This window comes from Chelmon rostratus, chromosome 8, assembly GCF_017976325.1.
Source record: "Chelmon rostratus isolate fCheRos1 chromosome 8, fCheRos1.pri, whole genome shotgun sequence".
NCBI classification, from domain to species: domain Eukaryota; kingdom Metazoa; phylum Chordata; class Actinopteri; order Chaetodontiformes; family Chaetodontidae; genus Chelmon; species Chelmon rostratus.
The window spans coordinates 11959966-11981816 of record NC_055665.1 but is presented as its reverse complement, the minus strand read 5'-3'; the positions used below and the strand labels follow the sequence as shown (position 1 = coordinate 11981816).

General features: G+C 48.8%; 1 protein-coding gene across 2 annotated transcripts in view; it reads left to right on the top strand.

The window, feature by feature from the left end:
- The window catches only part of kirrel3l (kirre like nephrin family adhesion molecule 3, like), a 38465-nt gene extending 16709 nt beyond the window's left edge, over window positions 1–21756 (top strand). Inside the window, exons 2-15 of one of the 2 annotated variants that reach the window (XM_041942501.1) lie at window positions 9741–9896; window positions 10514–10663; window positions 12602–12759; window positions 14233–14383; window positions 14558–14663; window positions 14976–15124; window positions 15248–15375; window positions 16612–16738; window positions 16922–17022; window positions 17733–17931; window positions 18738–18845; window positions 19015–19124; window positions 19284–19373; window positions 19500–21756. In XM_041942501.1, the coding sequence (XP_041798435.1) occupies window positions 9741–9896; window positions 10514–10663; window positions 12602–12759; window positions 14233–14383; window positions 14558–14663; window positions 14976–15124; window positions 15248–15375; window positions 16612–16738; window positions 16922–17022; window positions 17733–17931; window positions 18738–18845; window positions 19015–19124; window positions 19284–19373; window positions 19500–19991 (2225 nt within the window). In that variant the 3' untranslated portion in view covers window positions 19992–21756. Of the gene's footprint in view, window positions 1–9740; window positions 9897–10513; window positions 10664–12601; window positions 12760–14232; window positions 14384–14557; window positions 14664–14975; window positions 15125–15247; window positions 15376–16611; window positions 16739–16921; window positions 17023–17732; window positions 17932–18737; window positions 18858–19014; window positions 19125–19283; window positions 19374–19499 lie in introns of both variants that reach the window. The other variant, XM_041942500.1, reaches the window with a different exon arrangement.
- Window positions 21757–21851: the final 95 nt, after the last annotated feature.

Here is a 21851-nt window from a genome sequence, read left to right as displayed (position 1 = left end):
CTCAGAAGTTCTGTAGGAGTCATGGTAATGAGCTTAGTAGTCAGATCAAACATGAGATGGGTGCAGGGTCCCCTTTGGGACATACTCTTTGGTTCAGCTACCTCAGCACTGCTGTCTACTTTGCACACACGCGCACACACACACACACACACAGGAAGGGGAAGACAAAAGAGCCTGACTCAAAACAAAGGGATAATAATTCCATACAGAGAGAAATGGAGCTTGCATTTTCCAGCCCGATTTAGAAGCCTTATCTAGACAAGGCACAATGGATGGCATTTGGGGAAAGGGGTTGTTTATTCCAAGCTTGACACTTTTTTGCCAATTGTCTTGTTTTGTGCAGAGTTTTTTTTTTTTTTTTTTTTTGTCTGTTTTTCCTCCTCATTTTCTCCTCTCTGACTCTTGCTGTGGAAGACTCACACCAGTTGGGCACAGGATTCTGCCTCACATACTGGGGCAAAAATGCAAGTAGATATCGGGCGCTATTTTTTTTAACATAGTGAATTATTACTGCGCAGAGCAAATTGTCCAGTCAAGTTGAGAGCACTTATATTTATAGACCCCACAGGACAGGATGTTGCGCTCTTTGCACTGGATGGGAATGAGGACATGGAATAAAATCAAGACTAAAATAGGGACTCTCTGCGAACGCAGCTTGGAGCCTCTTAGAGTGAATGAACCTCTGCAGTTGAGTGTCATTGTAAAAACATGGGGACATGGACAGAGAGCATCGCCTGAGCTGTTACAAACAAGTCTAATGTTGTTTTATGTTTTTATTTGAAGGATCTGACTTTTTGAATGCTGTTTTAAATTGATTCTTTGCCTGGACTGCCAGTTTTTGTTTTTTGTCAGATTACCAAAATGGCATAACAGATTATGAGTGTGGCGACTTGGTGGTAAATGCACTGTGCTGTGTGTGTGCTCGATCCACATTTTATCTGAAGGTCATCTGCAGTGCTATTATCTTTCTCGTCTTTAGCATCATGACCGGCGCTTACACATACACATTTTCAGTACGCCCACCCACACGCAGTCGCTGGTTCAATCTAATTCTATCAAGGCAGATGTCCAGTGGTGGACGGATCATTGCTGACATCTGTCCATCTACTCCTGATCCTTCCTGATGTGAGTGTATCCCCTATCAGTTCAGATGAAGGAGAGAGAGTGCAGGCAGCGCCAGGGTCGACGCAAAGCTCTTTAATAGGTTGTGTCCAAGTCGGAGAGGCTGTTTTGCACTTAACTCGGACCATGTGACAGGAACAGCAAAGTCACTGTGTCAAACTAACTGCTAAATGTGCCCTCCGGTGCCTGACAAGTTGCTTTCCCCATTACCACTGCCCCACCCTCCACACTCATTCACACACACGCACACACACACACACAAATAAACATACATGGCACAGTTGTAGACAAGCAAGCACACACACTGAGCTCTCGCAGGAATGCACACACACATAAACTTAGCCCTATGTGCATCCAGCGGCGTGAAATGATATTCCATTTTGAGAAATCCGGATTAAAATGTATCAGGCCAAATGTGTTTTGACCTTGTTGCTGGGGGATGGAAAAGCACACACACACTCACACAAACAGCAACGGTAAGAAGTAGAGTAAATGTTGCATTTTTTTGTGATGAGGACTTGTAAATCTAAATTTTAATTGCCTTTAAAGTAACATCAAGAACAGCACATGCGGTGCAACTAATCTACACTGTATATATTTACCTGCGTAACATTCAAGGCGACATGGTAAATAAAACCTACATCTACTGCAGAAATGTTGGGATTTCAAGGGGATTCAAGTCTTTCTTTTGCAATGTGATTCACTTGCAGCCAAAAGACGAGCTCCTCATTTTTGAGTCTGGTGAAAACACTGAAAGCTGCGGTGGTGTTGTGTCATTTGTGTATATGCATGTGTGCGCGTGACACTGCAGCACACCAAGAACAAGCTTCTTCACACCCACAGCTCCCTACTTCTCCTGACTGCCTCTCCTCCACTGTTTCTTTGTCTGGTTCCGTTCCTCCCTCTCTCCCCGTCAGAAATGTATTCATGTAATTAAGCTGCTAATACACCGTCAAAGAATTGTCTAATTCAGCAAGGAGGAATTAAAGGAATCTGGCATGAGTCATTAGCCAGTCGAGATGTTCTGTTGAGCATTTTCAATAAGGGATCTGGAGAGCAATGAATCACTCATATGGTGTGAAGACATTCGCTACAGCACATACACTGTACTCTATATTTGTATGCCTGCATACGCCTGTATGTGTGAGTGTGCTTGGTGTTAATTGCCATATGCGAGCATGAGAAATTGTATGTGGGTGAGGTAAAGAGAAACAATTCAATGCATGTAATCCATCTGAACAATCAACCAATGCAGTGAATTATTACCCATTGTAAACATTTAGATACTCTGGGCAAGATACTTAATTGCAATCAATGTTTATACTGTTGCAAGTACAAAGAGGAAAATCCCCTACTCGGTCTGCAAGGGGAGGCATATGAAAACGCTCAATAGTGTGACGGCGGGTGCAGAGAGAGACCCAGGAGCGGAAACGGAGAAGGTTAACAAAAGTTTATTTTGCAACAACAGGCAATAACTGAAACAATCGCTGGCAGCGTGAGGTCCAAACAAAACATGAACTCAGAGAGGTCCAGAGAGTGCTGGGCTGTGTGGGCAAGGGAGGCACTGGAACAAAAAGAGAAGAGACAAACAATAAATCAAAAAGGTTCAGCAAGCTATCAAAACGTACTATACCACAGGAGACTGAGACCAACTGATACCACGGTACGCGGAAGTATACTCTGGCGTCGAGGAGTCACTCCGCAGAGGTTAAATAGGCGTCCTAATCTCCTGAAGTGAACTCAGGTGTGCCCAAACACTCCTCGACGCATCGGGGGGGAGGGGAGCCTCAGGAAAACAAAACGTAAAGTTACAGCCCACAAAACAGAACACAGGAAATGGACCTTCAAAATAACAGCACAGACAATACCAACCGCCACAGTACCCCCCCCTCAACGAACGCCTCCAGGCGTTCTACCCGGCTTGTCCGGGTGAGCGGCATAAAAGTCCCGAAGGAGAGAGTCATCCAGAATGAGTCCCCTGGAGACCCAGGAACGCTCCTCTGGACCGTAACCCTCCCAATCCACCAAGAACTGGAAACCACGGCCGCGTGGACGGACATCCAAGATCCGTGACACCGTGTAGGCGGGATGACCATCAATGAGGCGGGGGGGAGGTGGGGCGGCGGCCGGCGGGCTGAGCTCGCTGGAATGCACCGGCTTCAACAGGGAAACATGGAAGGTGGGGTGGACCTTCATAGAGTCTGGTAGCTTGAGCCTGACGGCAGACGGATTAATGATCTTCAACACCTCGAAAGGACCGACAAAACGGGGAGAGAGCTTACGTGACTCGACATCCAACGGAAGATCCCGTGACGACAACCACACCTGCTGGCCCGGTCGGTACTCGGGGGCGGAGACGCGGCGAGCGTCGGCCAGCCGTCGGTTCCTCTCCGTGGAGCGGGTGAGAGCAGCTCTGGCAGACTGCCATACCTCCTTAATCCTCCGGAGGTGCTCCTTCACAGAAGGGACGGATACCGCAGTCTCCTGCTCGGGAAACAAGGGAGGTTGATAACCCAAACAGCACTGAAACGGTGACATACCTGTGGCCGAACAGGAGAGGGAGTTGTGGGCATATTCTATCCAAGGCAGGTGTGTACTCCAAGAGACGGGATGATGAGCAGCCACGCAGCGAAGAGCGGACTCCAGATGTTGGTTAGCTCGCTCTGTCTGGCCGTTACTCTGGGGATGGTAACCAGAGGACAGACTTGCCGTGGCCCCCACCGCCTTACAGAACTCCTGCCACACCTGGGAAGCGAACTGTGGACCCCGGTCCGAGACCACGTCGAGAGGAATTCCGTGAAGCTTGAACACATGAGTCACGAGTAGACTAGCAGTCTCGAGGGCAGAAGGCAGTTTAGGCAGGGGAACATAATGCACAGACTTGGAAAAGCGATCAATAATAGTTAAGATGACAGTGTTACCTTCAGATGGAGGAAGACCAGTAACAAAGTCCACGGCGATGTGAGACCATGGGCGGCTTGGGACGGGCAAGGGGTGCAGTAACCCCGCAGGGGGATGATGAGAAGCTTTTCCCCTGGCACAGACAGAGCAAGCGGCAATAAATGCACGGGTGTCGCGGTACATCCTCGGCCACCAGAAGCTCTGACGGAGGAACTGGAGGGTGCGGTGGAAACCAGGGTGACAGGTAAGTCTAGAGGAGTGAGCCCACTGGAGAACTTGCGACCGGACCGAATCCGGGACAAACTTGCGATCGGGGGGACCGGAACCAGGGTCCGGTTGTTGCTTCTGCGCCTGGAGCACGAGGGATTCGATCTCCCATGTAGCCATCCCCACGATGCAAGCCGGCGGGAGGATGACATCCTGATGTTCCGAGTCCAGGGGAGGGGCATAGAGACGGGACAGGGCGTCGGGCTTAGTGTTACGGGAGCCGGGGCGATAGGAGAGGGTGAAATTGAACCGGCTCAAAAACAGAGCCCATCTGGCTTGGCGGGGATTAAGCCTCTTCGCGGTGCGTAAGTAGGCGAGGTTTTTATGATCAGTCCAGATCAAAAAGGGAACCGTAGCGCCCTCCAGCCAGTGCCTCCATTCTTGAAGCGCCCAAACCACAGCCAGCAACTCTCTATTCCCGACGTCGTAATTCCGCTCGGCCTGGGATAAGCGGCGGGAAAAGAAAGCACAGGGATGCAGTTTATGAGTCTGAGGGTCTCTCTGGGAGAGGATGGCACCAGCACCGGAGTCGGAAGCGTCCACCTCGACCACGAACTGACGAGTGGGATCGGGGTGTTTGAGCACCGGGGCAGAGGTAAACAGTGCTTTAAGCTGGGCGAAAGCCTGTTGGGAATCGGGAGACCACTGGAAGGGGATTTTCACAGAAGTAAGTCTAGTGAGGGGAAGAGCTACCTTACTGTAGTCACGGATAAATCTGCGGTAGAAGTTAGCGAAGCCGAGAAACCTCTGCAACTCCTTCCGGGTGGTGGGAACGGGCCAATCCGTGACAGCTTGGATCTTGGCAGGATCGGGTCTTAGCTGACCCTTGGCGATGATATAGCCGAGGAAACCCACTGAGTCAGAGTGAAACTCGCACTTCTCCGCTTTAACAAACAATTTATTCTCAAGAAGTCTCTGAAGCACTAGTCTTACATGCTGTCTATGTTCCTCAAGATCTCGAGAGAAAATCAATATGTCATCTAAATAAACGAAAACAAACCGGTTTAACATGTCTCTGAGGACATCGTTAATGAGAGCCTGGAAGACAGCGGGGGCGTTGGTGAGACCAAAAGGCATGACTAAATATTCGAAATGACCTAACGGTGTGTTGAAAGCTGTCTTCCACTCATCACCCTCCTTTATCCGGACGAGGTGATAAGCGTTACGCAGATCAAGCTTGGAGAAGATGGTGGCGGAGCAGAGTGGTTCGAAGGAGGGGTCGATGAGAGGGAGAGCGTACCTGTTCTTAACGGTGATGTCGTTAAGTCCACGGAAGTCGATGCAGGGGCGAAGGGAGGCGTCCTTCTTCTTAACAAAAAAGAAGCCAGCCCCTAACGGAGAGGATGAGGGGCGGATGAGTCCAGAGGCTAGAGAATCCTGGATGTATGTCTCCATGGCTTCCCTCTCGGGGCGTGACAGGTTATACAGCCGACTAGAAGGGAGAGGAGCACCAGGGAGGAGGTCTATGGAGCAATCGTAGGGGCGATGAGGAGGCAGGGACAGGGCTAACTCTTTACTGAACACAGGGGCTAGGTCATGGTACTCGGGAGGCACGGAGGTAAGGACAGGGGGCGTGGGAGGTGGTGGAGAAACACGGGAAGAAAAGGGGTTGGCCGAACGAAGACAGTGGGCATGACAGAATGGGCTCCAGGTGGAGATACTAGCTGTAGTCCAGTCTATCTGGGGGTTATGTTTAAGCAACCAGGGGAGGCCCAACACCAGGGGAATCTGAGGGGAAGGAATGACGAAGAATTGGATGTCTTCTCTATGATTCCCAGAGATTATGAGCGTGACCGGGACCGTACGTTGAGTGACCTGAGCTATACGTCGGCCGTCTAAGGCGGTTACATTTCTGGGCACCGGGAGGGATTCAAGGGGGAGCTTAAGCTGGGTGGCTAGTTCGGTGTGGATGAAGCTCTCGTCTGCCCCTGAGTCAATCAGAACCCTCATGGGAAGCGACTCACGACCCCAAAGCAGACAGGAGGGCACGGTAATACGGGAGGGAGAGCTGGGATTAGGGGATGTCTGACTCACCAGTGCGCTCTCCGTCACGGGTGAGCCTGCCCTTTTGGCGTCTGAGGGCAGTTAGCGAGAAAATGACCTCCCTGGCCACAGTAGATACAGAGCCGCTGGCTGAAACGTCTCTGCCGCTCGCTGGGGTGGAGACGGGTCCGACCCAACTGCATGGGCTCCGAAGGGTGAGAGGAGGACGTGGAGGGAGCAGCGGAGTGGCCGGAGGATCCGCCACTGGCTGAAGGGGGAGCGAGGGAAGCTGGCTCGTGAACATGAGGGAGGCGAGTCTGGGCTTTCTCTCTCTGTCTTTCTCTCAAGCGGTTATCTATGCGTATGGCGAGGGAGATTAATGACTCTAAGGAATCGGGTTCATCTCTGGAAGCTAATTCGTCCTTTAACTCACTAGAAAGACTCCGTAAGAAAACACCTCGTAGCTCTAACTCCCCCCACCCGCTCTCTGAAGCTGCGATACGGAAGTCAATAGAGTAATCTGCCACTGACCTCGCTCCCTGCGCCAAGGAGAATAGGCGTTTAGCAGTTTCCTGCCCCTGTCGTGAATGATCAAAAATACGACTAAGTTCCCTCGAGAAACTGTCGAAAGACGAGAGAATGGGGGAGTGCTGTTCCCATAACGCTGTAGCCCACTGCGCTGCCCTGCCCCGTAACAAATTAACTGTATAAGCTATCTTAGCTCTATCAGAAGGATAACTAAGGGGTTGTTGATCAAATACTAGTGAACAGCGCAAGATAAACCCCCCAGCATTACCAACTTCACCTGAAAAGGGTTCGGGGGCCGGCACATACGGCTCACGCTGAGAGACAGACAGAGAGGTAGATTGGGCTGCAGCGGTTGCCGGTGGGGGTGGCGCTGGTGTGGGACTTGGGGAGGAAGGAGAGCCACGGGTGTCCGTGCGGCTGAGGTAAGCGGTGAGGTCACGGACTTGGACGCTGAGACCTTGTACTGCCTCCATTACTCCCCGCAGCATGTCCTCGTGCTGGCCGAGACGTAGTCCTTGATGGGCGAGCGCCGCTCGAAAGGGGTCCGAATCCGCTGGGTCCATGTTTGGCCAGAGTATTCTGTGACGGCGGGTGCAGAGAGAGACCCAGGAGCGGAAACGGAGAAGGTTAACAAAAGTTTATTTTGCAACAACAGGCAATAACTGAAACACTCGCTGGCAGCGTGAGGTCCAAACAAAACATGAACTCAGAGAGGTCCAGAGAGTGCTGGGCTGTGTGGGCAAGGGAGGCACTGGAACAAAAAGAGAAGAGACAAACAATAAATCAAAAAGGTTCAGCAAGCTATCAAAACGTACTATACCACAGGAGACTGAGACCAACTGATACCACGGTACGCGGAAGTATACTCTGGCGTCGAGGAGTCACTCCGCAGAGGTTAAATAGGCGTCCTAATCTCCTGAAGTGAACTCAGGTGTGCCCAAACACTCCTCGACGCATCGGGGGGGAGGGGAGCCTCAGGAAAACAAAACGTAAAGTTACAGCCCACAAAACAGAACACAGGAAATGGACCTTCAAAATAACAGCACAGACAATACCAACCGCCACAAATAGCTCATAAAGGCTGAATGTTAGGGACAGGCAGGCAGACGGTAAAAACAGAATTTTTGAAGGTATGATGGGAAAATGCCAGCCTTCGCTAAACGCCTAATAGCCTGAGCCAGAAGACGTTTCACTTCTCATTGACGCTCTTAAATTGGCCTCTTTTGATCCACGGTGCGTGACACACATACAGCCTACCTGTTTGCATCCACAGCTCGATACGTTTTTCAAACACTTTGGTAAAATGATGTACAGGGAGACATTATTGGTGAGCTAACATCCATTGTTCTCTGATCTTTTCCCCCCACTGTTCAACTATCTATTAACATCTCCTTTGGCCCACATGGAGGGCAAGAGAGACCGGGCGCATGTGAAAATGGGTTTTGAGGTAGTTGTTGAGAACCACAACGGTCTGAGCCATGGAGAGCTCACGTTCCTGATGAACTCACTGTTTGGCGGCTCTAATTGTGCTGTTGGGAGACAGAGACAGGAGGGTGCACGGGGAGACGGGGGGGGCAGGGTTCAGTCCACGGTGCACCCCGAGATGAAGTGGATAATTGAGTGCCGAATAAACACTGCCAACAACCTCGGAAGCCCCCCCCCCCCCTTCTCTTTCAGAGAGAAAGAAAAACTTGGAGAATGGAGCGAGGGAGAGGGGGAAGAGACGGGCAAAGAGAAAAGGGGTGAGAGGGAGATAGAGAGAAAATCCCAGCTACCCTCTGGGGGGAAAAGCTGCTATTGAAAAGCTATTAAACTTGCATTTAGCAGGATTGATTGGAAATGAAGAGGCCTATTAAAAGAGAGGGACAAGGGGACAATAGCGCGTCTCTGGCCGCCGTATGTTGCCCTCCTTTCAGAGGCTTTCTTCACTGGGGGGGTGGGGGGGCAACCCTGTCTGTTTAAGCACTCCCACCAAGAGAAGCAGTTCTTTGGGGGGGGGGCTTAGCACTGCCTGAATAGAACCCTCTTTATCTTCCTCTGTCCCCCTTCCCTTCCATTCTCCACTGAGCAACAAAGAAAGAGAGAAGAAGAATGAGGGAAGAGGGTTTTTTTAAGTCCTCTTCCCGACTCACACAGACACCCCACTTAGATAACCAACCAACTGCCTCTCTCCCTCTCCTCCTACCTTCCCCTACGGATTAGTTACCTCTGGAGTGTTGCCATCTTCCACTGCCAGTAGGGTTTGTAATGCTCAATCTTTAGCATAGCGGCAAACACTTGGAACTGTGGATCCACATTCACGCCGTGTTTGTGCATGCGTGTGAAGGCAGGCCAGCCAATCCGGTGAGACTGCGCGGCGTACTTAAACACAGCAGCGGAACGATGGCAGGTGTCTCCGCTGACTTTCAGCAGCCTCAAACGGATAGCTCCCCCGGGAACTTTAATGGAGTTTTGATTGTTTAACATCCATTTCTACAAAAAGCACGCAGAACGAGTGGCAGATTTTTCTCCCCAGAAGTGTGTTTGCTTCATGTCAGCGAGCATATAACCATATGGTCTTGGGAAAGAGTTAAATAAGTGATGAGGCGCAGCTGACTCTTCCTCTCAGAAGCCACATTTATAGGGGGGGAATAATATTTTCACACATGTCAGCCTCGTCCGTGCTCGCAGAAAGTGCCATGAAAACAAGGGAGTGAGCGGACCAATTCACTCTCGCACCCCTTACAGTGCAGGTTTCACTTTTCTCATCTCTGCTGGCTCTGCAGAAACGCACCGCTATCACATCCACTGAAGTGCCATTAGCGCTGTTCTGGCGTGCCTATATATTTTAGAGCTATTTTGAGAATTTCAGTAGGAATTGTCCGTATACCGTCATGAAAAGGTGAATTCCAGGAAATGCTGTGTTCACATCGTGCTTTTCTCTCTTTTCTCTCCTCCAGCCGCCACCCAAGCAGCCTACTTCTCCCAGCAGCCCCAGGACCAGGTGGTTGTATCTGGTCAGTCAGTGACTCTGCCCTGTGTCATCGTGGGTTACCGGGGAATGGTGCAGTGGACCAAAGATGGCCTGGCACTGGGTGGAGAGAGAGACCTTCCAGGTATTATCCTTGAGCTCTTATATCTGTCTTTCTGCCTCCCTCTCTCTTGTCTCTGCTGCTTTCTCTGTGTCTGTCTTGCTGCGATCAATGCCAGGTCTCATTAGAAACCAAGTCTCTCTCTGTCAAACGTTGGACTTTTACGCAAATTAATGTTTAGAGAACAATGTACAGCAGACAGGTCGGCTACTGCTGCACATGCCGAACTTTAATTTGTTGCTTAGCATTTTAAGGGTCTTGTAGGAAGGTAGATAATCAATTGGCTTTTGTCACGCACTGACATTTAAATGTGTGGCAGACGAGAGAGAGGGTGGAGAGGCTTCCTCTTGACCTCAGCCACCCCATCTTTATTGTGTCTGTGTTTAAAGGACAGACTCCTCATGCAGCAGCCTTCTCACGTGTTGCATTTCCAGCCTCACGCTGCTCTGCTAACACAACGGCTCAATTCCTGGCCCAGTGAGGTGCTGCTTGCTTTCATTTGTGTCTTACAGAGCCTTGCCACGTTTCTCTCGCCTTTGTTCAAGGCACAAGTCTGTTCATTTTATAGTCCTTTCATTATGTGTTTGTTCTTGGTTGGTTTGTTTGTCTCTGACTCTATTCTCTGTGCTGGCTTCACGCAGGCTGGACGCGCTATTCCTTAATGGGCGACCCGCTATCAGGCGAGCACAGCTTGCTGATCGATTCGGCAGAGTTGGCGGATGACGCGGTGTATGAGTGTCAGGCTACACAGGCGGCACTGCGCTCCCACCGTGCCAGGCTCACTGTACTAGGTGAGATACACAGCTCATGCATGATCCTCACAGCCAGCCCTCGTGCCAAGGCCTGCAGGCTGGCAGCGCATGGGAACAATCAGGGGAGTGTCTTCATTGCGAAGCACAGAAGCATGTAGACAAATATACACATAACACACGTGCAGTACACAAAAGATAATCACATTCAAAACCCAACTCGTCATAGATAGAAAAAAATACATCAAAACACTCTTCAAGTGATTTGCAATTCATAAAACCATCTCTTATCACCACTCAAAGATAACCCCATTGTAAATCTAGTTTCCTGGTAAAAATTCATGTCTTGAAAGTAGAATTCAAACCAAGCAAGGCTCAGCCGAGAGATTCAGCTAGAGAGAGAGAGAAAAAAAAGGAAACCCCTCTGCTCTCAGTAGCGGTAATCAAGACTGTGGACGTCTAGGATAATATGATTGCTGCAGTCACAAATGAGTTGCGTAGTCGCTTGAAAGTCAGGGTCTGCACAGTTAGCACATTTTACAGTGAGCCACAACATTTGTCAACCGCAAGGCGGTTTTTACATTAACATGATGTGAGTGATCTACTTCTTCACACAGCCGTTCCGAGGTGGAGGGGGAGGTGGAGGGTTTGAGGAGGAGGCGGAGGAGGAGGGGGAGGAGGAGGGTCAGGTCTTATGGGAATTGGAAATGACAAAGCACTGCTGGCATCTGGTGGCATGCAAAGGAATATCACTCATTAATTCGTCCTGTCAATTGTCCATATATTCACCTGCTGTACAAGCAACGAAGAGGGGGAAACTCAGAGGCAGCAGTTAAGCAGGCGTGATGCTGCAGCTTATGACACAACACTCTCATTCCAGAGCCTGTTTTCCTGTGACAAGTTCACTGAGGCAGGGTGGCACAGATAGGGTTGCCATGGAAAGGCACGTAGACTGAGATCATAGGCAGGATGCAAGAACATTTCAACTAAATGAACAGATTCAGATAGCTAACCTGTGTCCATCAGCCCACCTTCCTGTGTGTCACTATTAAACCTGCACAGAGCAGCGGTCAGCACATGCCCACACACAACCAGCCAGCCAGCAGCAAAGACAGTTGATAAAAGTGCCTGTCCACATTAAATGCACTCCGAAAGACCAAGGCAGGTGGCTCATGAGCATTATTTGCATTTCATAAACATGAAATCTGGTGCATCGCTCAGGAACCTGCGGTTTATGTACGGACAGAAGGAGTGTTAAAGAGAGAAGGGGGCTTTCTCTGTGCATGTGTATGGGTGTGCACATGCCTGTATGTGTGTGTAAATCAATGTGGCCAGATGAGACCAAAGCAATCCTGCACAGTCAAAGGAGTCAACGGCGGGAGTGCAGTCAGGGGAATCGGCATGGAAATTAAAATCACCTAGCACTCGGATTCCATTAGTGTCCGTGCCGCGGCAGCGGAAGGACCTCTGACAATTCAGATACACACAGTGAAATTGGTTTGGTGGAGGGAGCGAGAAAGGCCAGCACAAACCCCATGTTTACGCCTTCTCTTATTGGTTGGGGAGATAGACGCCTTCATCAGGGGTGGCACGCTTGGCTTGCCAGTGGTGCGTGCGAAACCATGCAAATAAATGAACAAATAAGCAATTCAGTTGAAACATCACTCTGCAACAGTAAGAGCAAATAGAGTAATAATGTTAGTCCCAAGAAAGAAAATAAATAAGGTTGAGTCTGTTTTTTTTCCAAATGACAACTGTTCTTGGTCTTCTCTCCTGTCTGAAACTACACCTTGTTAAACAGACACATGGCCATAAGGAAATGCCGTTTGCTTCTTTTGCTGTTGCGATATATTGATGCGGCGCTGAGAGCAACAGCAAGCTCAGTATCGGTATGACTTCTTTGTGGCTCTGTGCTGGCCTGCAGCTGTAATGAGTTTTTTTTGTCGTTGTTTAGAGTGGTGTGTTTGTTCTGCTTTACAGTTCCTCCTTCAGACCCTGTGGTGGAGGGCGGCCCTGTTGTACGTCTTAAGGCCCACACACCACACAACCTCACCTGCAAAGCCTCGGGAGCCAAACCTGCTGCTGAGATCACCTGGTACAGAGATGGAGAGGTCATGGAGTCTGCAATTTATTCCAAGGTACAGTGAGAACAGATCTCTGTCCAGCATTATCATTCAATCACGAACACCCACATGATATTACAAAACGTAACATCAGGCAGAAATAAATGCAAAGCTATTCAAAACAGGAATATTTTCTCTGAGGCCATAATACTCCTCTTTTCCTTCCATCTCTCTTTTTATTTTTCTCATCTTTCTTACATGGTCTCACAGTTTTTTTTTTCTATCGCCACCCTTCTCTCTCACGATGTGTGCGCTCACTCTCTGCAGTCCCCCTCCCATTTTCACTCAGGCCTGACCCCCCCACCACCCCCCACCTCCTCCTCCTCCTCCTCTGCCCCCCCCCCCCCCTCACTCACTAACCCCCTCCATCCCCCTTTCCTCGCTAATGCAGCGACACTACAGCATAACTGGAGCATGCCAAAGCTCAGACAGGCATGAGTGTTTCATACAGTAGAGTTTTTGCAGAGGAGAAATCACCCACAACAATGCAGAAACACAATGGGGATGCGCCGGAGCGTAAGCCAGCCATGGCTGGGAAAGTGTCACATTTTTCATGCTCTCTGACCACGCTAAACGACGCTAAACGCCACATTTAAGGAGGCGAGAGCCTGCAGTGAGAAGGGAGGGAAGAAGATTGGAGGGGGGAGGAGGGAGAGGAGAGGAGAGGGGAGGAAAAGAGGGGTAGAGGGGGGAAAAAGAATATAGAGTTATCTAGTGAGATAGCTTTGAGAGAAACAGAGAGAATTTCCAACATTAGGAAGTGAGGACTGGAGGGAGAGAAAGCCTTGTCCGGGCGAGGGGTGGTGACAGGGAGTGATGTGATTTGATCTAGCATAAAAATGCTTTTTGTGTGTCTGGCTGAGGAAGTGAAAGCCTGCGTCCATTGATTTGGCTGTCCAGCGAAAAGGCTCAGCTTGCCCTTGCTCTTTTCCAAAGATGTGTGACACTTCTTCCTCACTGTCGCCACCCAAAAAACAGACTCACAGGCACCTCTGCTATCACAGTTTTTTTTCTGTGTGTGTGTGTGTGTGTTTATAAGGAAGAGAGGGAGAAAGTGAGAGAGCACTGAGCCATATCCTCAGAATCTACACCTTTCCTCACTTAGGCGTATTGATTTCTGTGAGCAGTAAATAGATTTAAAAGATGATGACAAACAAGGAGCGCTGACGGGGAACACTCTCAGAAATGTGGGAACAGCACAATATCCCCCTGCTGCATCATAAAATATATGATTTAACTGCCATGCCAAAGAACGGGATAGCAATTTTAATGCCTCACACATGAAAAAATAAGACCCGCAGTGTCATAGAGATATTCCAAAGTGGTGCAATCACGAACGGCAAGAGACTCGCTTGTGCGACATCGAGCTGGTGTCCAGTTCTATTCGACTGTAATGGAGTCTCTCTTTAAAAGTGTAGTTTGCAAACTGTCGTTCAGGACCTCCAGCTGCATCTAACAGTTACTCTGCGTCGTTGTGCAATGCTACAGACACCGATGGAGGACGGGAAGAGGGAGGCAGCTGTCAGTATGCTTCCAATCATCCCTGAGGATAGCGACTCTGGACGCACCTACACCTGCAGGGTTCTTAACCCGGCTGCTCCTGCTGGACGACAGATATCGGTCACTATCAATGTCCAGCGTGAGTGTCCCAACATCAGCTTTCCTATAAACAACAGCAAAACAGCGCATGCTATGTACAGTAATCTATAAAACATATTTCATCCTGGTGAATGGTACCGATAAGATGACCAATTCCAATGAAGACCTAAGTTGTACCTTGGAGTCATTAACATAAAGGTTTTCCTTCTCACAGATCCTCCATCAGTGACTTTGTCGGTCCAGCCTCAGACTGTGACTGAGGGAGCCAAGGTTCTCTTCATCTGCTCTGCTTCGGCCAATCCTGAAATCACTGGATACAGGTACGCATCCTCGGTTTTAATCTCAGTTATTCTCTCTGATTCAGCAAAGCCAGCAGCCTAAGATGATGATGCTTTACGATCACACAACTATTTCAAGACATTATGCTATGAACATGCCAACCAGAGTAAAGATATCATCCAAAAAAGCAGCACAAGTGTTCAGTAGATTCTCTGGGTAACACAGGCTGCTTGATTGGCAGCATTTATTGTGATTGGCACAAGCCATGAATCAGCTAATAGCCGCTTTGATACGCGTGGCTAAGTACCGTCCCTGAACTAATGCGCCTGTATAATGTGATTATTCTGTCCCAGGTGGTCAAAAGGAGGAGTTCCCATCTCGGAAGCAAACGGGGACAGCCTTGAGGTGACAGTGGACTACTCTTACTTCACAGACCCCGTCTCCTGTGAGGTGTCCAACTCTGTGGGCAGCACCAATGTCAGCACCCTGGTCGATGTCCAATGTGAGCTTAACTTTTAGGCAAACATTCTGTTCAGCGTGGCTAAGCTGCGTATTTTGATATTTTATAGACACGTATGTTAGTTTAGAAGTTTATTGATTGCAACTGGCTGTTGCTTCAACCTAGTTGGCCCCAGATTGCTGTCGGAGCCTAAACCAATGACGGTGGATACGGGGATGGATGCTGCCTTTACTTGTGCGTGGACTGGAAACCCTCCTCTGACCCTGGCTTGGACAAAGCAAGGCTCCAGCGTGGTAAGGCAACAAACACTAGTCACCACTTTATACTGGTGGTAAGGTGAGGCTTCAACACCTTCCTTCCAGGGAGAAACATTCACACATGGCCTTCAGGCATGAATCCTTCACACTTCCCCTCCACACACATATTCCTTTTTCGGCTGAATCTTCAACACCTCCTCTCTCCATGCTCCCTGAGGGCTAAAGCCTCTGGCAGAAAACTGTCTGTCCACTGGCAGATTCATACAGCATCATCAGGGCACATGACATGCTGTCATAATAAGTTTAACTCAATCAATCGCTCAGTCAATCAGCCAGTCAACCAGTGAGCCAAGGTGTGGTTGAAACTAACAGAATGACAACATATGCTGCAGCTTTAAGAGCGGCATCTCTGCCTCTTAGACATTAAAGAGGCCCGACTGCACTTGAGTATCCATTTCCTCAAAGTCAATTTCGTAGGTGGAACAAATGGGACATTTCCACCTTCACTTTACATCATCCTGGTAAAAATCTTTTCAGCGCACACACCCCATCAGTGGGGACATCCCATAGGAGCCTCTCTCTCGGTGACTAATATAATTTCTGAGGCTATGCTGGAGAAAACACCCCCAGTGAAGAACGCCGCGGGAATGGCGTAAGCGATGCTGTCATCTCAGAGAGTGTGCGCTTTCGGCCCCTCTGAGGGAGACATGCAGGCATTTTTCTAATCCACCCACTGCTGCCACTGTCCCTCGCACAGCCACGAGTAATGGATTAATTGGGTTACTCCATAAGTGTGTTGAAATAAAAAAAAAATATATATATATATATATAAAGGAGAGGGAGAGAGGGGGTAGATAGGATGGAAGGGGGGAGGACGGAGTGGGGGTAAATGGATTAATCACAGCTTGATGGAATGACAGGATCAATGAGCTAAGGAGTGAGTGAGTGTAGCAGCTCCAAAGGCTAGAGGCCCACTCACACCATAGCATGCTCTGTTCTGTCCCCACTGTTTAATTACAACAATCTCCCCAGCAGCACGGTCACTCAGCGGTGGCTGGAGTGCTTAATGCCGTGATTAAAGCTCTTCACAATGAAATTAAACTCAAACCACCAGCATTTGTTACAATGGTCAGCCCACCTCTGTGCTGCCTGCACAATGAGTGGGCTACTGATAAAGGTCCTCTGTGTGCCTTTTCTCCCCACCGCCTTGCTCTATGTCGCTCCTTCTCGCTCTGTCACGCCTCTCACTTGTCTCTCTGGATTTCTCACTAGGTGCTCAGTAATGGTAACACCTTGCAGCTGAAGGCTGTTACCCAGGAGGATGCGGGAACGTACACCTGCAAGGCCATCGTGCCCCGGATCGGAGTTGCAGAAAGAGACGTCGCTCTTACTGTAAATGGTGAGTGGCTTCTTTTACATAGCCTGTGCGGGGTCGCTCGTTATGTTTTGACTGATCTGTTGAATAACTAGCATCAAAGTCAATATTTGAATATTAAGAATTTTGTACTGGTCAGTATTTCAGAATATTCTTCTTTTTTTCATGTCTCTGCTCTGCTCTCTCTGTCTTTCTTCTTCGCACCAGGCCCACCTATCATCACAGCGGACGCCACGCAGCACGCCGTCAAGCACTCCAAGGGCAAGCTGGAGTGTCGGGTGGGAAGCAGCCCCCCGCCTGATAAGATTGTAAGTGAGCCTCTTATTTGTGCTATGCGTCATTCACTTGTGTTTGGGAGCTTACATACGCTGCGTTCCTCCCAGCCACACCCACGTGAGATGGATCACTCAGCGTTGCTTAATCCCTGACCTCACCTTCACACCTTTGCACGAGCACATCTCCACCTCACACGCTAACAAACATGTACACACACATATTCACAACTATAATTGCGCAGACATTGACTGGAGAGGTAGTCGAGTTGGGGGAGCTGTGGGAGACCGGCTTCCTGCCGGTTTCAGGCAAACCGCATTCAATTAGCGGCCCAAGAGGCATCACTCGGCTGACCCTGTTGAACTGCTGAACGTACGCTGGGCTGAGAGAGGATAATTAGGGTGTGAGGAGGAGTGAGAGACAGGTGCCCTGCTGGCCCTTTGCTAGAGACAGCAGAGGAGAGCCTTATTTCACAGTGCAGCTACCTAACCCTCCTTAGGCCTCACCTGTAGGGCAGACGTGGGAGGCAGCTTAAACATGAGCCTGTGTGCTGTGTCAGCCTCGGAGCACCGTAGAGGTCGGCAGAGGGAAAACAGAGCAGATAGAGAAACTGGTGTTCAGTCAGTGGCAGGCAGGGACCTAAGGATAAACAGCCATGCAAGCCTCCGCTTTGCCCACCAGTAAGGTTTTCTTCATAGAAAAGCGACTTACTCCCTGTTGTCTGTTCTCCTGCTCCTCTCCACAGGTGTGGACCTTCGGAGACATGAGCCTGTCGTCTGGTTCCTCCGGTCGCTACTCCGTGCAGACGGTAACCAGCGACCACGGGGTCCTGTCGTCTCTGGTGCTGTCGGAGACTCTGGCGCAGGATTTCCAGCTGCGCTACAACTGCACCGCCTGGAACCGCTTCGGCACTGGCACCGCCCTGGTCACGCTGAAGGAGCAAGGTACACACTGACAGGAGTAACTGTCCCCACCAGAGCCCTCTGCAGACGTTATAGTGATACTCTCAATCCTAGCTGTGAAGGGGGCCAGATTAGTTGAAAGCAGTGCTCCTGCCTTGTGCTTATCTTAATTATTCTCCCCTAATCGATATGATTTAATCAGCAGATGGTTCCTTTAATGAATATGTTTGCCCCATAATATAGATATTGATTGGGGACAAAAGTCAATTAAAGGAAGTCACATGTGTTTGTGGCTGAACTCATATTCTCTATCACTGTCTCAGAGCCAAGTTCAGGCTGCAGCCCGTTTGAATGATCTTAAGATGAGGCAGTACTACTACTACACTGATGCTAGTGGAAGCTTTTGTTGCAGCAGACACCAAAAATAAGGTCCTCGCCAGTAATTTACATCAACGTAGCAGAGTGGGGTCTCCAGAGAAATGGGCAGCGGTATCTCCTGGAATCTCTAATTAGATTACTGTCTGTTGCTTCATTGCATGTCAGGCCTTGTTACCCTTCTTTCAGAGAGATTAGAGACAATAGCTGGGCTCTGGTTTGCCGGATTGCCCGCATGAGCATACGCGAGCTGTGAGCAGGTCAGAGCTTACTGCAGATGAATTTATATAGGCGCTGATGTTTCTGGGATTAGCAAGGCAAACAAGTGGATCGCTTTCTCTCTCCAGCTCTGATCTGCACGTTCTTGACACTGACATTCCGCTATCTCTCATGTCACCCCTCCCCTTCTCTTGACAACCATCTGCCCCCACCTCCTGCACCACACTTTTCCTCCATTCCTGCTCTTGTTACAGAAGCCCTGCCTATGATGATAATTGTTGGCGGAGCAGTAGGTGGAGGCTGTGTCCTGCTCATCTGCGTCATCACCCTGGTGTCCCTCTGCTGCAGGCACACAGGCAAAGGTGAGCTCAACGGTTAGTATGGGCAAGCGGGTCAACGGCCAGTTCTTCAGATTTAAGCCTTTTTCGTACATTTCTGAAAATTGAGCAGTTTATTTGTTCAGGTCTTGTTCCGTTTAATTTGCTGTGTGGTAGCGTCAAGTAAAGCTCCTCTTATTTTCCATCCCCGTAGGTAAAAGGTGCACTCGTCTTTCCAAGAGTGACATCAGAGTTCAGATTGTTCACAGTGATCACAACGCTACCCGTGGCAATGACGATGAAGAGGATGTCAAAGAGCCCATGGTAACTTTCTTTGTTCACCCTCTGCCAGGTAGCTCTGTTGAGGGTTAGGAAAAATTCACTTTAACACTCTAATGTAATACTTAGATTTTGTTTTGTTCTTATTCAAGTGAGGTTTTGTTCATCCTAGTAATTCTTTAGAAATGCTTGGTCTTCCCTCAGGCTCCGAACAGCAGCGAGTCTCCTGGGACATCGCGCACAGAACACAGCGACCTCCTGGAAGAGGAGGAGGATGAGAGATCGGACATGAAGGTAAAACGGAAAATTCTTACTTGAAGAAACACTCTAAAATAGCAAGAATGCATTCATTTCAACCATTATACCTAATACCTGAACTATGTAGAGTTCACAATTTGATTGTCTCTCTCCATCTCATAGGATCCCACCAATGGCTACTACAATGTCCGTGGCCACGAAGACCGCCATATCCGAAGCAGTGGATTCTCTGAATATGTGCCCAACTCTCGGCCAGTCTACACTCCATCGCAGCTGCCCTCCCCCAGCCCCATGTACGGCCAGCACAGCACTCAGCCTCGTATCTATGACTTCTCCCACCGCTACGCTACCACCACAGCGGGCAGAACAGCATACGAACAGCAGCAAGCTGCCCAGCAGCAGCCTGCCCAGCCAGCTAGCATTTATCCCACTGATCCCGTCTACAGTGGCTCTGCTTACCTGCCCGCTACCTACGGCCGCGCCTTCACCAGCTACGTTAAACCTGCTTCCTATGAGAAGGTGGATGCGTATGACCAATCGGATCAGGCCAGCAAGGTGTCCAGCTCGTCTCGCTTCTCTTATGCCTCCTCACAAGTGTCCTCCCAGCAGTCTGACTATGGCCGACCCTCACAACGTATGCAGACGCATGTTTGATCGGACAAAGAACATGGAAAAGAGAGGAGTGTGGGAGCAGTGAGTAGATAACCATTGTCACCTCCACGTATATGTGTGGCTGGACTAACACGAACAGAGACTTTCTTTACTTGGACGGTCCTTCGAGGACATGTTTGGAGAGTATTTGGAGGGATTCGTGGGATTTTGGTCATGGGATAACCAACCTTTATTTGTTGTGATGGTTTGAGGGATCTACAACAATCCTAACTGTGGAGCTCCTGAGCTGGAGAATTCAGCAGATTGTGATGTTCAAGTCAAAGTTATGATTACAGTGTGATACCTCACCAGGTTATCTCTACATGATGACCACCCAAACCTGTGGAGATATTCTGTCAGTGCAAGGGCCAACTAGAAAATAAATGCATCTCCTGAATTTGGGTGGCCAAAATGACTGGGGTAGCTGTTTACCTGCCTTCCAGAGTTTACTTTGTGTCAACACTAAATGTCAAACATGAGCTCTAAAATACTTTGAAAGACGATTTGACAAGCTAAGACATATTCGAGGAAAAAAAAACAATATGAACAACCTATTGTTGTCTGTCATTTGGTGTTTTGTTGGCATGCGAAAGGAATTCTAAGCACATTTGTGTCTCTATCATCAACAAAAGACTGCGCTATCCACAGAGACAGACATGAACTTCTGCACAACAGGCTAGCTCTACTGACCAACAAGTGCTACAGGCACTGTACTGTATGAAGAGTCTAATCAGCGGTGGAATACTTGTGGCCTGAGCTGTATTTTTGGAGTTTCTTCTGATAATAACCCTAAAACGTTGGACTTAGCAGCTTACTGGTAGACAAAAGACGGAGATATGAAGAGAATGTGTTTTTTAGCCTTCATGTTAATGGGGGACTATATGTTAACTGTGTGGTGTACCAAGATGGACAAAGCGAGGCCATGAAAACCCAAAGATGGTGACAATTTTATGGGGGGAAAGCGGGGGGATGAGGCTGAATACCACTGGCCTACCCCTGGTACTGTTTTCTGATTGTAAAGTGAAGAGTAGGCTAATACCAGAACAATCAAAAGTGGTGGTTTGGAATGGTGGCAATCTTGAACTTGAAATAAACTTGAATGAAGCGTCAACGTCAGCAGGCTCAGGTGGGGAAAGGCAGTCCTAATGCGGACCATACACTCAAGTTTTACAACTCAATCAAATTGTCTCAATATGTTTACAAGAAACAGTACTACCCTGAAACACTAAGTATCTGTACAAATGGCTGAGCCCATACTTTCTCTCTGTTGCATGCAAATGATGTGTCTAGTGAAAATCTTCAGCGTTTATATTCATGTCCATTTCATGTTTGAGACATTGGTTTCTTCACCCGGCCCAATTGCATTCCAGTTCCTGGATGTTTCAGTATGGACGCCTGTACTGCCATTTGTCTAAAAAGCTGTTACCAGGCAGCCTGACGAGAGAACAAATGCCACTTAAAGTGAGGAGGCAAACATCATCGCTTGTCTTTATTTTTATATTTTATATAAGCCTTAATGTACAGCGTGTAAGCTGCTCTATTGTAAAGTATCTTTATATACATATGTATCTATCTTGGTTGATTTATTTGGGTCCACAGATTTTCTTGTCTAAGTTGTTCACCAATCATTGAATGCAGTTACTATGCTTTTCTGGATCACGACTAATTGCCATTTGTTTGTTCATTCTTTTAATAATGTATTAAGAATTTTATTTGCTAAAAATGAGCTATCGTTGCTTGTACCTTTGTACACATATTTATATTTAAATAAAACCATTTCCGATAAAGAACTGGCTGGTGTGAATCCTAAGAGTTAATCAGCCTGGTGAGTAGCTTCACTGGGCATGGGGAACAGCGACAAAC